The 14,947-nt window shown below is 54.2% G+C and overlaps 1 protein-coding gene across 1 annotated transcript in view; it reads right to left on the bottom strand.

The window, feature by feature from the left end:
• CUEDC1 (CUE domain containing 1) overlaps positions 1–14,947 on the bottom strand; it is an 81,484-nt gene that overhangs the window by 12,649 nt on the left and 53,888 nt on the right. The window contains exons 2-3 of the mRNA XM_036270014.1: positions 6,167–6,791; positions 1,751–1,878 (exon numbers count right to left, since the gene is read on the bottom strand). Of these exons, the coding sequence (XP_036125907.1) occupies positions 1,751–1,878; positions 6,167–6,487 (449 nt within the window). The 5' untranslated portion in view covers positions 6,488–6,791. The remainder of the gene's footprint in view (positions 1–1,750; positions 1,879–6,166; positions 6,792–14,947) is intronic.

Raw genomic sequence — 14,947 nt, 5'->3', positions numbered from 1 at the left:
GGAAATCATTTAGCCCCATTCCAGGCTGAAAGTCCTGCCAAGGTCTCACCCAAACCGACCTACTTACTCCCTGCCTCCCACCCCATTACCACCTCCTAGTGCCACTGTGATAAAAGGAGCCCAGCTTTGCTCCTGTCCCGGACTCAAAACATTGCTCTCCTACCCACCCCCCCAACCCCAGCCATAATCTTTTAGTTCCTTGAGCTTCAATCATAGAGATTTTCCTCAATCAGGAGGCAATGGAACACAACAATAAAGAGCATTGGTTTTAGAGTCAAAATAACCTGGGTTCAAATCCCAGTTCTGTTGTCTTGGGGAAGTTATAAAACTTCTCTCTTTTTTTAAATATTTTTTTTCTTTATTGGTTTTAGAGAGAGAGAAAGGGAAAGGGAGAGATAGAAACATCGATGAGAGAGAACATCGATTGGCTGCCTCCTGCATGCCCCCCACTGGGGATCTGGCCCACAACCTGGGCATGTGCCCTGATGGGAATTGAACCGGTGACCTCTTGGTGCATGGGTCGATGCTCGACCACTGAGCCACACTGGCCGAGCTATGAAACCTCTCTTAGGCTCAGTCTCCTCATCTGTACAGTGGGGATGACAGCAGTGCCTATCTCAAAAGCTGTTAGATTTGAATGTGACGGTTTACGGTGCTCCATAAATGGTAGCTGCTATCACTGTCTATATCTGTATGATAAGAGTTGTCTACTACCACTGTCTGAGGCTCCCAAGGTCCCCAGAAGAAACTAGAACAAGTCCCTGGTCCCATCATTTTCCCCCACCCCTCACCACCCCAGTCCTGAGTCATTCTAAGGAACAGTAGCTTCAGGACAAAGAGACACCTGGTTCTAACAAGCCCCACCACAAACATGACGCCCAGAAAAACAAGCCCCTCAGAGACCCAGGGGATCCAGCTGGCAACCAGTATAATGTTAAATTTCCAAATTACAGAGTTCCTGACCTGGAAGAAGTCTCCAAGGACCTAGCAGTCTCTTCCCCTGTCTCTAGTTATTGAACTATCCCAGAAAAAGAGACTTACTTGTTCCCATTACTTTAAAAATTCCCCACAACATCCCCAGGCCAGGGATGGCAAATACATACCCATCCCATCCATTACTGATGCCTGCTGAGGTTCTGTCTCAGCTGAGCAGGAAAGAGCACAGTGATCGATTAGTAACATTTGCACGGGCTCGGGATGGGAAATGTCAGTCACTGCACGTATTTGTCATTCCAGTTCTGCACCTCCCTTGTCTACCGGCTCCCAGAAAGCAAAGGCTGAGCCTTGACTCTGTGTTCCACATGGTGGGGGCATGGCACCTGGTCTGGAGTAGGAATTGAGTGAATGTTTGCTTTATTATTTTTTTAATCCTCACCTGAGGATATTTTCCTATTGATTTTTTTTAGGAGAGGAGGAGAGAGTGTGAGAAACATTGATGTGAGAGAGACATATTGACCAGTTGCCTCCCGCACAACCCCAACCAGGGCCGGGAATCGGACCTGCAACCCAGGTACGTGCCCTTGACCAGGAACTGAACCCACAACCCTTCATTCCGCAGGCCAGTGCTCTAACCAGGGCTGAATGTTTGCTCTTGAAAGTTCTTCTTGGTATCTAGCCACAATGTTTCCTGCTGCAGTAGAAGCCTGTTCTTGCTGAGGGGTCTCGCCAAGATTCCCACTGTGTTTGTACTCAACCCCAGCCCCTGATCCCTTCCCCACGGCCTGCACTCTGAGAGGAGCTGGACTCTCACCGGGGAGGCGGAGTGGGGGGAGCCAGAGGGTAAGGCCTGTCGAACACGTGCATGTGGTAGGCTGGCGGGGAGTACACAGGCGGGGGCTCCTCATCTGAGCTATCAGGTTCCAAAGTCCTTTCCAAGATCTGTATCAGAGAGAATAAAGAAAGAAATATTAACAATCCTTCCTCGAATTTGAATAACATTTACACAAATTCCAGTGTGGACGAGAATGTACAGTAAGGGAACTCTGCGTTGCCGGTGGAAATGTAAATTGTTACAACCAGCACTTTGCAAAAACAGTCTGGCTTTATATACTGAAGCTAAACGCAGGGCTACCCCTGACCCGACAATTCCAACGTACTCAACAGACAGGAAAGCACATGTCCCCAAAAGAATGTTCACAGCAGCAGTATCCACCCAAGTAAGGTTCAGAAACAAGCAAAGCAAATCACCGTGATAGAAGTCAGAGCAGTGTGACCTCTGTGAGGGCGGGGGAGGCCAAGAAGGGGCACAAGGGGCCTGTGGGTTCCCTTGATGTTTCTTGATCTGACTGCTGGTGAGACGTCACTGAGCTGCACACTAGAGATTCATGAACTCTTCTCTACAGTGTTACTGTTGATAACTAACTTGAACATCCTTCACGCCCTCTCTCAAAGTACTTCCACATGGATCATCTCACCTTAACCTCAAACAATGAGGCCAGATAGGATATGGATTGTTACCCCATATTACAGATGAGGAAACTGAGACCCATGCTGGCTAAGTGACATGGCAAAAGCCACACAGTGTTTTTAGAACTGAGTCTCAACTTGAACACGGTCTTGCAGCAAGGGTTCCTCCTTTAGCCAGGGTGGATTCTCAGGGTGGACAGGGGCAAGGACAGTGCCCAGGATGCCTCTCCCTCCCAGACTCCTCTCTTCATCCAGGAGCCAGAAAGAGGGGAGGGAGAGGCCAAGGGCTGGGTGAAGGCCAGGGTTCCTGCTACATGGACTGACCCGAACTCTTCCCCAAAGGACCACAGAGAAGTCTAGAGCAGGAGGCAGACATCAACCAGGAGACCCCAGGTCACACACCCCAGCTGACCTATACCTTAGCCTCCTGCTCCCCACTCCTCTCCTCCCCAGCTCTGAGACCAAAGAACACGGAAAGGTTCAGAGGCTGTCAATCAGCTCAATCAGCACCAGAGTCCCCAGGCCCCATGTTTTAACTTAGAGTTTGCAGAAGTCACTGCTAAACTGACTCTGCTCCGCTTCAGCAAGCCTGGGCTGGGCTGGGCTGCACTGGCACATCCCTGCCCTGAACCCAATGCCCAGGCACTGAGAGTCTCGCAGGGACACCTGGCAGACTGGCAGGTGGTGAGTGAGTGTGTGCGCACGCACACACGCTCTGTGCACACACAGCCAGCTTGACCCAAGGAGACCTCCTGCCCTGGAATGCACTAACGTTCTTTCCTTTGAGGCGGAAAGTATTTAAACAGATGCTTTTGCAGAAAAAGAAGAATGTAGCTGCTTTGCGGGTCACTACTCTGCCTACCCCAAATTTCCACAAGAAGAAAAAAAAGAGAGAAAGAGAGAACACTGAGCTCCATTCCTGTTCATGGGTGAACCCCTGGTGCCTGGCACAGGACAACGGCTCAGCAACTACCTGGTACACCCAGAGACCATGCTGCTGCTGCCCCCCAGCCCGCATTCCCCATTCCCCAGACCCTGCTGTTCTGAGGGCAAGGGTTCCAGGCTGGGGCCTTGAGGCCAAATTCTGGAGGCTGAGCCGCTCCTCCCCCGGGGGCTGGTCTGGTCTGTCCCCACTGAGGCTGGTCTGGGTAAGATGAGTGAGGAAGGGAGCTCAGTGGGAATCGTTCCTCGAAGGAAGCTGCTTGGGTTTCCCATGACTGGCCTTGCAGTTGGCCCCCCAGATTCAGGGAGATCAGGCCTCCACAACTGCACCAGGAGGACTTCTCAGCCGCTCCCACGCCTCAACGAGGCCTCCTGAGGCTGCAAGAACCAGACGTTTATCAGAGGCTCCTGGAGCACAATGAGGAAAAGCCAAGGAGGTAGGCAGTGGGCCAGGCACGCTCCGGAAAGGCTGATCCCCAGTCTCCGGGGACAGTAACCCCAGCCATGTTTCTGGCCTCCCCCTGCCCCGCTCCCCCCAACCCTACCAGCCACAATGAGGTTGTTCTTCTGGCTCTAAAGGTGTTGAAGTTTTCAGCTCTGTGGCCTCCTGGCTTAATTCAGTGTGGGTGATGGATGCCTGCCAGGTGCTCTAAGGGTCAGGGTCTGGCCATTTATCTGACAGAAGATGTTTCTCTGTGGCAAGGGTACCCCTCGGGCCAGCCCACCATCCATCAGACCCCAGAGGGGGCTTTTTCCAGTCAGCAGCTATTGTCATTCCAGCTGCTGCTCATAAATTTTCTGAAGCACTTTCCGCTGGCTCAGGAACTGCCCGCCATGGGCCCAGGCGGAGCTCCAAACGTGGGGGGTTGGGGAAACAGCCCAGGAGGGGTGCTGAGAAGGGACTCAATCGGGAAAGCAAGATTCTTAGAAAAACAGAAGCACACACAGCGTAGGCCTATCTAGGGGATGCTGAAGCCTTGCAGAGGTTCACGGGGCGGTGGGTGCCATGGACAAAGGAGGAAATAGCATCCCACCTGCCAGACTGTCAGAACAAATGAGACTGCAGGAGGGTCAGAGTTTGCAAAGAACCTTCCTTCCAGCTCACACTTAAAGGATATATCTGCAAACACACACACACACACATACTCATGCATACACTCACCCTTCTTTTGCACAAAGAAAACCTCGATTTTCCAACACTCCCTCCATTTGCTAATCCAGGCAGGTCAAAGGAGTGGTCTCCAGGGACAAGAAACTAAAGAAAACTATGTCAAGACAGCAGGAACATGTGTTCAACAGTATTCCCCAAGTGCCTGCTATGTGCCAGGACTGTTTGGGGTGCTGCAGGTGACACGGGGATGAGACAGATGTCACTGACCACAGCGCTTCTCCTCCACCTGGAGAGAGAAATCCCGGCAGCACCCACTGAGGGAGGAAGAGCAAGTGGGCTTCGCCCTGCAAGAGGACTCTGATTGATGGACAGGGGCCACCTGTCCCCTCTCATTCACTCATCTTTCCCTCATTCTTCACTCTCCTTCCAGGTCTCAGCTTAGCCATCCTCTGCTCTGGGAAGCCACCCCCCTGTCCTGCTTCTGGTTTTCCCATCATACCACTCACCACTCCAGGCTGTCCTTGCCTGACTTTCTTGTCCCTACTCTCCACTGCTCTGTGAACTCTGTGAGGGCCGTGCTGAGTAGACTCTGAGGCCACATCTGGGTGCTGGTTTTCTCACTGTAAATGAGGGTAATAATAACACCACCTCACAAAGTCTGTGAAGACTAGAAGAGAGGAGACATTGAAAGCGCGAGGATGGTGCCTGGCACAGGTTGGGGCTCAATGAAGAGCAGAGTTAAATCCCACCACTGGGTCCTTCTGTCCATGGCTGCATGTCTCACATGCCCCTGCTGGCAGCGACCCTCTCACTAAAAGGCTCTGTGTCCATCCTGTACCCAGCATTACAGGTCCTGTGGAGACTGGGGGCCAAACGTATACTGAACTCTTGGATGGGGCCAGGGAGGACTGGCCAGGCCCGGCAGGTGGCCTTGATGCAGAGGAGTGGTCACATCTCCCCCATTTCCCCTACAGCGAGGCGAGAAGGGCTTGGTTTCTTATCGCTCACTACGGCTTCCATCCTGCCCTCGTCAGAGGAAGTCTGTCACTCCTCTTCCATGGCTCCCTGTGCTCCAGGGACACAGCCCAGTCTCTCAGAGGAAGGTCTCAACCTCCTGGTCTCCACTCATTCTAGGATCCTGACAGATGGCCCTGCTGTCCGTTCCCCGGCGACTCATGCTCTATTTCACCTCTGAGCTTTTGCACAAGCTGTCCCCTCTCGTCCACTCTTCTTTCCCTCATTCTTCACTCTCCTTCCAGGTCTCAGCCTAGCCATCCTCTCCTCTGGGAAGCCATCCCCCCGTCCTGCTTCTGGTTTTCCCATCATAGCACTCTGTGAACTCTGTGAGGGCAGAAACTTTTCTGACTGGCCCAAGGTGGATACTTAGGGGTTCAACAGTCGCAGTTCTTGAAAACCACAGGCCAGAAGGCTCTAGCCTGGACTGACATTCACCGTGTTAGACGGGGCCCAGGTGTCTGCATTTTTAAAAAGCTCCTTGCTTCTGATGACCCCTGACTGGGGCCAGGATACCACTGGTGGGTGCTCCGCGCCTGGTGCGTGACTGCATGGTTTCTGCCCAGCAAACCAGGCGGGTGACTGACTTGGGTACCGGTTCCCTAGGAGAAAGGAGGCCGCTCGCAGGCGGTGCAACCCAAGTCCTCTCCAGCTGGAACCGCCGGGCCCTGGGGCCTGGGGCCGCGCCCCTACCTCCGGGGGGATGCTGTCCTCCGAGTCCGAGCTGTCTTCACAGCCGCCCTCCAGGTTCATCTGCAGCAGCTGGTCGATGGTGGCGTCCACCGCGCCGCTGTTGGCGCGCAGCACGCACTCGATGATGTCGTAATCCATGCTGGGGAACATGGTCTTGAAGTCGTCCATGGCCTGGTTGAACTCCAGGCGGCGCACCTGGCGGGCCGGCCGGCTGTTGTTGAGCTCCTGCGAGGCGGCCGCGGCGCTGCCCCCGGCCCCGCGCGCCCCGGCCCCGCCGCCGCCGCCCCCGCCGCCGCTGCTCCGGCGGAACAGGCTGGTCATCTTGCCGAGCCGGTGGGCGAGGGTGCTGCCCGCCGGCGCCGAGCCCTTTTCCCCGGGTCCCTGCGCCGTCGCCGCGCTCGGCGGGGTCGGAAACTACTCCTGCGCCTTCCCCGCCGGCCCCTGGGCGGCCAGGGCGGGACAGGACAGCCGGGCCGGGTCAGGACACTAGGGCCTGGGGCCACCAGCGGCCCTCGGGGAGCGGTCCTCGCGCGGCGGTGGCATCCGGCCTGGGCCGTGGGTGGCTCGATGGCTGGTCATCCACACGCCGTGGGCATCCTGGGGCCGGCTCCACAGACGGTCCCGCCTGAAACGGAGGGAGAGAGTCAGGGGCAGAATGCAACAAACTAGCTCGGGAGACCCCTGCCACGGCCACGGGGGGCTGCTTCCCTTTGCTCTTTCCAGTTGCAGTAACGAGCCGGCCACAGTTCTTCGCTAACACAGGCGGGCTGTACCAGTTGGCAAGGGCTTACTCTGTGCCAGGCACCACCCTAAGTGTTCCGTGTGAGTGAACCCAAGAAACCACTGAGGCCGGTGCTAGCATCCCCATTTTGGAGATGGGAAAACTGAGGCATAGACACTGAGAAGATGGAGGAGCTGGAATTTGAACCCAGGACTATGGCCTCTCAGCCACTCCACCAACCTTGAGGACCTGATTGGGCAGGGGCTTTGTATAGGCGATGCCCTGCCTCTCTGGTCTCTAGCCCCATTCAGTCCCTGCTTCCTCACCTTCCCACATCAGGGTCGCACCGTCATGGTCCCCACCAAGGTGTCCAGTCTGTGCAGAGGTCCTCTAAATCTGTGACAGAAAACCATCCAGCCCACTCAGATCCAGGCGCCCAAATCACCGCCAAGGTCACATATCTGTTAGTGCAGTCAACTGAGGGTTGAATGTGTCTAAAATCATTAAGTTCTGACTTTCTCAGGTTTATCCCAAATTTTACAGTAATTTTGCTAATTATAGAAATGTGGCAGCTTTATTTTAAAGGACTGTTTTATCGAAGGATATTCTTAAGTTTGATGAAACAGGTGCAAACCTGTTTTCCCTTTTTTAGGTCTTGGGTCATAATCTTAACAGCCGATATAGAAATGTTTGTGTGAGCAAATCAATGTGATGATCTTTTCCGTCATGATCTCAAGAGTCAAATAACTGATGATGTGAGCAAGATGAGACCAGAGGGGCGAGGAAGGTGCAGTGATCCTCCCTCACTCTGGGGGCAAAACACCCATCGCTACCACTGATTCTCTCTGTCTCATTAGGTCAGTCTCCTCACAGGTAAAATAGGACCTCAAACTGTCACCAGTGCCTTCTACAGCCACCATACTGAGATTGTAATCTCCACCTCCTTGGAAATTGTCCAGGGCTCATGTTCTGGGGGACTTGCTGGGTGGGTGTCTACCTAGTCCCAGGGAGGTGGGCTGTATTCCAGAACTGGAAACTAGAAGCACATAGGCCCCACATCCCCCCTCTCCACCAGCCCCCAGCACTGATGTCACGGAACTAGAATCCCCTCCCACTTCTGGAGAAAACAAATCAACATTCTGGTATACCTACATCTAGATAGTTTTTCTGTGCATATACGACCATGTGTATAAATTTATTTCACTGAAATGTGATCAAACCATAAATTCTACTTCGCAACTTGTATTTTCCACTTAATAATTTATTATAGTCATCTTCCTATGTCAGAACATATAGATCTGCTCCATCATTTTTAATGCCTGAGTAGTATTCTTTGACTGGGTGAAGTATGATTTATTATTCAACCTCCCCCTCCCTGTCACTTCCCAGATGAGCAAAGTCAGAGCCCAGAGAGGCCAAGGAGACAGAGGGATGACCTCACATGATCAGTCCAAGAATTTTGTTAAGGGAATGAACACAGGAAGGTAGCCAAGTATGACATGGCTTTCCACAACTGGCTTTAGACACCCCAGCTCCCCACACCTACACTCGCCCTACCCCCAACACACGGGAAGGTTGGAGGATGCTGCTCTGACTGCCAGAATGCCCTCCAAGACAGGGCTCCACCCTGGTGGCTGCCTCTGTCCTGGGCTCTGAAGCCTGCCCTGCAGCCTCTAACAAGGACCTCAGGGCCAGGAGGCCCCAGAAGCCAGTGCTCTGGGTGCCACCTGCTGTCCCGGTGTCATCACACCTGGGGTCAGTCCCTAGTGCTAACGCTCTTTGTTACCACCATCTCTCCTTAGTGAGAGAGATGGAGGGACATGGCTCTCATTTTGCCAAGGGCGATCCCTTAGAGAAGGAAGCCAGGACCTCACCCATCCCTGGTGGAGTAAAAGGAAATGGTGGGGCCCACATGTTTCCTATTAAGAGTCCTCTGGACCCATCCCTCTGGGCCTCTCTTAGTGCTGGGAAACCCCAGGGAGACGTTCTCTCATGCCAACCATTTACAGTAAGTGCACGGGTTCAGACCCAGGCTGCCATTCCTGCTGTCATTCCCCCACTGTGGGGCCCTGTGCAAGTCCCCTCTCCTCCCTGGGCCCAGTGCCCTCACTCATCTGTATGAAGCTTCAGTGAGAATTCAACAGGTAGTCCTCAGCCCAATGCTGGAATACGGTTAGCTCAGTGACTGCGGTTGCCCCTGCCCCAGAAGGCTAGCGAAGAGCCAGGAGCAGTTGGTATACCGGCCACGCTGCCACCCAGAGTGGATGAGGTGGAGGATTCTAAGGGATCCTTCTCCACCATCTGGATGTCAACCCCTGGAATTCCCTCTGGAAGGTGATACTGGTCCTCGAGGCCCCAGGGGACACCTGGCTGGCCTGGACAGCTGGAGACAGACAAGTCAAGAAGCCGCTTCCATTCACCCAGGTGCACAGCCTTGGAAAAGTATTCTGTGTGTGCCGTCACATGTAAACAAATGCCAACTCTAAGCCAGCCCACACCCTGCTCCACAACACAGATGAAGAGATGAGACCCAAGACTAGGAGGGAGTTGCCCAAGGACACAGAGCCAGTAGTGGCAAAGTCCAGACTTTTTCATGAAAGAGTGGTTCTGTGCATGAGGAGAAAGTGGCTCAGAAATGGGATGGGAAATGCAGGGGGAAGGACTCAATGTACAGAAATGCCATTTCCACAGGGCTCTGCAATCTCAGACTCCCAAGCCAGGTTGCCTATAATTAGCACCAGACCAGGCTTGAGGCCCCCACCTCTTAGGGATCATCCCCTCCCTCTCTCACAAACCCAAGTGCAATCTGAGGCCAGGGCTGCGGCGTGGCTGTCGTGTGGCTATCGTGACTGGGAGCTGAGAGAAGGACTGTTCTCAGGCTCAGAGTCATCTATCTGTCCCAGGCTGCCTTTTGCAACCAGTGTGACTCAAAAGAAAAACAATGTAAAACACATGAAAGAGTTAAAGCAGGAGATTTAGGTTTATGAGCTGTGCCAGGTGCTTTCACATTTAATCTTTATTACAGCTCCAGAGATAGATGTCATCGTCTCTCCATTTCACAGCTGTGGAAACCAGTTCAGAGAAGTTAGGTAACTTGGGAAAAGTCACACAGCCAGTAAGTACATAGAGAGGCCAGAATTAGGACCTTACTATCTAAGAGCCAGAAATGCCAGGTCAGGCTTGCAGGGCTAAGAGCCAAGGAGCCTCAGAATGCAGCCGTGTGCGTCCCAGGCTCGGAGACCAGGCACAGCCTGGCCGACAGTACAGCAGAGGAAATGTGACCCAGACGACACCGAGGAAGGGAGGGCAGGAGGGGAGTCTGTTGGCTGTGCCCCAGAGCTGGCTCTGTGACCTTGGGGAAACCACTTCACCTCTCTGAACCCCAGCTGCTGGGCACTGGCAGGGAAACAGATAACCCGGACCGGCTTCGGAAGAAGGAAGTGAATCTAACCTGCTGAGCCCGTTAGACGCCATGAAGTCTGACTCAAGGGCTCTCCTGAACTCAGAGTTGTCAGTGCCCTGGGGGTTGTGAAGCAGAAATCACACACCTGTCCTCCTCCGGGTCCCAGGGAGCCAGGCCTTCACTTCCCAGTGAAGGAATCCAGGCCTGGCAGGGGGTGGCAAACGGCCAACCTTCCCTCCAAGCCTGAGTAGACAGCCAAGGCCTGAGTCACTCCCTCCTGGCCCAGAGAGGTAGGCACGCTGCCCCAGTGTCGTTCTCTTGACCTTGCCCAAGGTCATCCCAGCCAGTCTCCAGGAGGGTGGACCCCTGGGCAGGGTCCACAAAGGGGGATGCGAGAGCCCAGGAGCCAAAGTCTAGGTTCCCGTTCCGACTGGGCCTAATAAGGTTGTGTGGCGTGGAGAAATCACTTCACTTCTTTGAGCCTCAGCTTTCTCGTTTGCAAAAATAGGGATAATACCTGCCTGGCAGGGGTGCTGTGATAGAACTTACAAGACTGCCTGGAAGAAGTTCTCTTGTAAGGAAGCACCCAGCGAGACGGGGCGTGGCCTAGCCTCAGGCTCTGCCCTTTCCCTGGACCACACTCTCACCCTGAGCAATCTTATCCCGTCATATGGCTTTAAACTCCATCTGCACACTGAATGCTGGCCCCCAGATCCTCTCCCCCTGAGGTCTCCTGGAACACATCCTTCCACTCCACGTGAGCCCAGCAGACCTGTTACCCCCACTTGGATGTCCCCTAGCAGCTTCAACATAACAGGTCTTCTGCCTTCATTTCCCCCAACCCCAGCCTGCTCCTCCTCACCTTCTCCATCTCTGTTAATGGCAACTCCATGTGGCTCAGGCCGAACACTTGGGAGTCATTCTTGAGTGCGCACATTCTCTCACACCCCACAGCCAACTGCAGCAAATCCAGCCTCCTTTGTCTTCCAATTGGTTCCAGAGACTGGCCCCTCCGCACTACCTGGGCTGCTGCCGCCCCTAGTCTGTCTCTCCACCTGCCTGCTGCCTCATGCCACTCCTCTGCCTCGAACCCCAGTGGCTCCTCGTGTTCTTGGAACACAACCCAGATGCGCCTTGTCGTGGCCCATCGGGCCCACATGGTCCTGCCTGTGCCACCTCTCCCACTTTGCCATCCAACCACGCACACAGGCGCACACGCACACGCACACCCCCCCACTCTCCCCTCCCCTCACTCACTCTCGCCGCACTGGACCCTTGCTGGTCCACCAAAGCCTTGCATGCTTCCATCCAGGAGCCTCTGAACGCACTCTCTCCACCATCTGCTATGTTCTTCCCACAAATATCTACATGGCTGCCTCCCTCCCTCCCTGCCTCCCTCCCGCCCACGACACAAACATCACCTTATCGGAGGGGCAGTACTACCTACCCCATCCGCTGGTGTTCCCACACCCTATATCCTCATGAAACAGATCACCGGAGAGATTTTATATTTAGCTCCTTGACCATTCTCCCCACTTGAATGTAAGCTCCGTGAGGGCGAGGTCTTCGCTTTCGTCGCTTGGCATTCCCAGTGCCCAAGAGTGTCTGGCTCTGTCGACAGGTATTTGTTAGGTGGGCAAGTGAAGGAGGGAAGAAGAGACTCACGAGCACAAGAACTGGGTCGTCTTCTCTTCCTTCCTCCTGGGGTGCAATGCGGGGGGTCCAATTCCAAAGCCCTTTCTCCTCTATGTTCTCTTGTAGTCCTCACAACAAACCATGTACCTAGGAGCACACGTTGCTCCCTACCCCACCTCACTGACAGAGCAACCGAAGCCGAGGCAATCCAGTGACATGGTCAAGGTTCCATGAGCCTTCATCACCTGGCCTGAGGGTCTCCTCTGTGGCCATGGGCTGGTGTCAGGCTGGCTCCCTTTTCAAGCCAGCGTCAGCTCCAGGGGGCAGGAGGTCAACCCCCTTCAAGACCTGACTTGACATTCCACTGCCCCCACGAGGACCAGGACTCACTTCCGAAAGGCGGGGTTTACAAGGGGTGGGCTGGAAGCCAGAGGTCCCAATTGCCAGCACCTCCCTGCCCACCCCTCACTCTTCCAAAAGTGGGTGGAGCTGCCCCAGGCCAGCTCTGACCCTACACACCCCTGGTTTACCTCTCTGAAAATCCCCAAGGGGCAGGGACAAGGGACAGATAGGTTCTAGGGATCCATCTGTAATTGCTTTGATCACAGCCTGGACTCACTGTCTCTTGTCTAAGGTCTGGGCCCGGCCCAGTGTCACCACCATACCAGGCCACTAGGTGGTGTCCCAGGGCTCAGGCCATGACTGCCCCTAAGCAAAGGGCAAACAGAGCAGCTTCTCTCTCAGAACTCAAGAATCTGCCCCACCCCCACCCGTGGCCTGCCTAAAAGGGAAAGGAACCACCCAACCACCCCAGGGATCTTAGAAGCTAAGACTTGAAAGTTTCAGAATAATGTTTTCCCGAGGTAGGAAATACGCCGTGCACATGCCATCGATGTATTTCCTGTGTCCCTGGCAGACATCACTAATCCATCCAGGTATTACTGTCCTCAGAACCGTTTTTTTTTTAACAAAGTGCTCTGGGCAAGCCACTACCGAGTGATTAGCATTGGCATGCAAGACCCAACCTGCTTGCCAGCCCTTTCGCGTCCCAAAGGAGAAGGGTAGGCCCAGGCTAGCTTTGTCCCATCAGGAATCCAGGCTGAAAAGCCAGCAGGACCAGAATGAGGTCACATGGCCCCTGGGACACTTGTGTAACCATGGTTAAGTTCTGGGGAAGCCTCAAGTGGGTAATAGCAGTGTTAATGGAGAGGCTGCTGGGCTGGGGCAGCTGCACTCCTGTCCAATGGCCACCTCAGACGTGGAAGGGGCGGGGCGCAGGGACGTCTGCCCAGCTTCTTGGCTTCTGAGCTGGAGAGGTGGGGGGGCAATGAAGGGAGAGTGGGGCGAGAGACAGAGAGAGACTCTCAGGGTCTGCATGCATGCACGCACGTGTGTGTGTACACGTGTATAAGTGTGTGTATAGGTGTGTGAGTTTCCAGTGGGGAGGGGGAGAGGGCGGCCCTGACAGAGGCGTCTTGTCCTCCTGCCTCTGCACAGGCTTGTTTTCTTCCCAAGCTATTAATGTCGCCGCAGCTTCAAAAGCCGGGTGACCTTTAAATGCCGAGCCTCCTGCTCCTGCCCAAGGCTCGGAAATGGCTTCATGGAAACTCAAACGGCCACAGCTGCTGGGGCGGCAACACGCCAGCCGCATTCCCCAGGGGCCTGGAGCTCTTGGGCAGCCACATCTGTGCCCACCTCCAGGGCGGGGTGGGAGTCAGGAATGGCAGAGAGGACCCTTGGGCACAGCCACTGGGGAAAGGAGGCTTGGTTGGACCTGAGGGGAGGAGCAGGAAGAGAGAGAGACAGACTCAGCTCTGCCAGGACCTGTTTCGTGATCTTGGGTGAACCATGTACCTGTCTGGACCATCCCCCATCATTTACTGTAACCCAGCGGTTCTCAACCTACGGGTCGCGACCCCTTTGGGGGTCCAACGACCCTTTCACAGAGGTTGCCTAAGACCATCGGAAAACATATTTCCGATGGTCTTAGCAACCCAGACACTGCTCCTCTGTCCGTCTCCAGGCGGGTCGGCCCACATGCAGACACGCCCACATACAACATGAGGAACTGTAGTAAAGGGCCGCGGCATTAGGAAGGTTGAGAACCTTCTAAGTGTGGAATAGAAAAAAATCTTCCTCCCCTGAAAAAGTCTTTTAAAAATCTGTAGAAGAAAAAAAAAAAGGCTGAGGGAGACTTTTCTCTCCTTATTTTTTTTTCTCTCTTGCCCCAACTTCTGTGGCCAGATCTGTAGCCACTGGGGGCTGTCAGGCAAGGACTGAGGCACGAGGTGTCACAGGAAGGTGTAACGTCCTTCCCCTATGGAAGGACTGGCCCCGCAGCCTCAGTCCTGAGGACGCCATCACTCATGTCTGCTCCTGAGCCCCAAATATCAGGCTTGGCTGCCCTGAGAGGCACAGTCAAGAAGCCAACTCTGCCTTCCAGTTGAACAGATCCAAGATTAAGCCTCTCAGGCATAAGAGCCATATCATTTCTTTGGTTCATCTTGGTAGCTAATGGTAATAATAGTAATAATGACAACATAACACCAATGCCTGCTTCTCGGTGTGCCAGCCACTATTCCCAGCGCACTGGCATGCTGACTCTTTGCATCCGCTCTACAGCCCTGTGAGGTACTTATTACCACTGCTATTTCCACTTTATGGATAAAGAGGCACAAAAGAGTCGAGTAATTTGTTTAAGGTCACACATCTAAGTTGCCAAGCTGACATTTGAGCCCAAGAAGTCTGATTCCAGCGTCGACACTCTTGATCCATGGACTTGACCACCCCTCCATGTTCCCTGGAGCCGAGCACAGAGGGGGAAAAGAGCAAAAACTTAGAAACTGTGAACGCATTAAGTCCCCACGGGGCAGAGTGGCCCCTGGAGAGGCTGGGGGCGCGAGGGAGGAGTCCTCAGGCAAAGCCTCATGAGGAAGGAAAGAGCCCGGGCAGTTTCCTTACAGAAACCTTTCCCCACCCCAACAAGCTTATCAAGTTGCCCAGGCAACCGTTTTCCACCTCT

Source organism: Molossus molossus, unplaced genomic scaffold, assembly GCF_014108415.1.
Source record: "Molossus molossus isolate mMolMol1 unplaced genomic scaffold, mMolMol1.p scaffold_m16_p_19, whole genome shotgun sequence".
NCBI lineage: Eukaryota > Metazoa > Chordata > Mammalia > Chiroptera > Molossidae > Molossus > Molossus molossus.
Note: the sequence above shows the minus strand (reverse complement) of the source record. Positions and strands in the feature narration are given on the sequence as shown.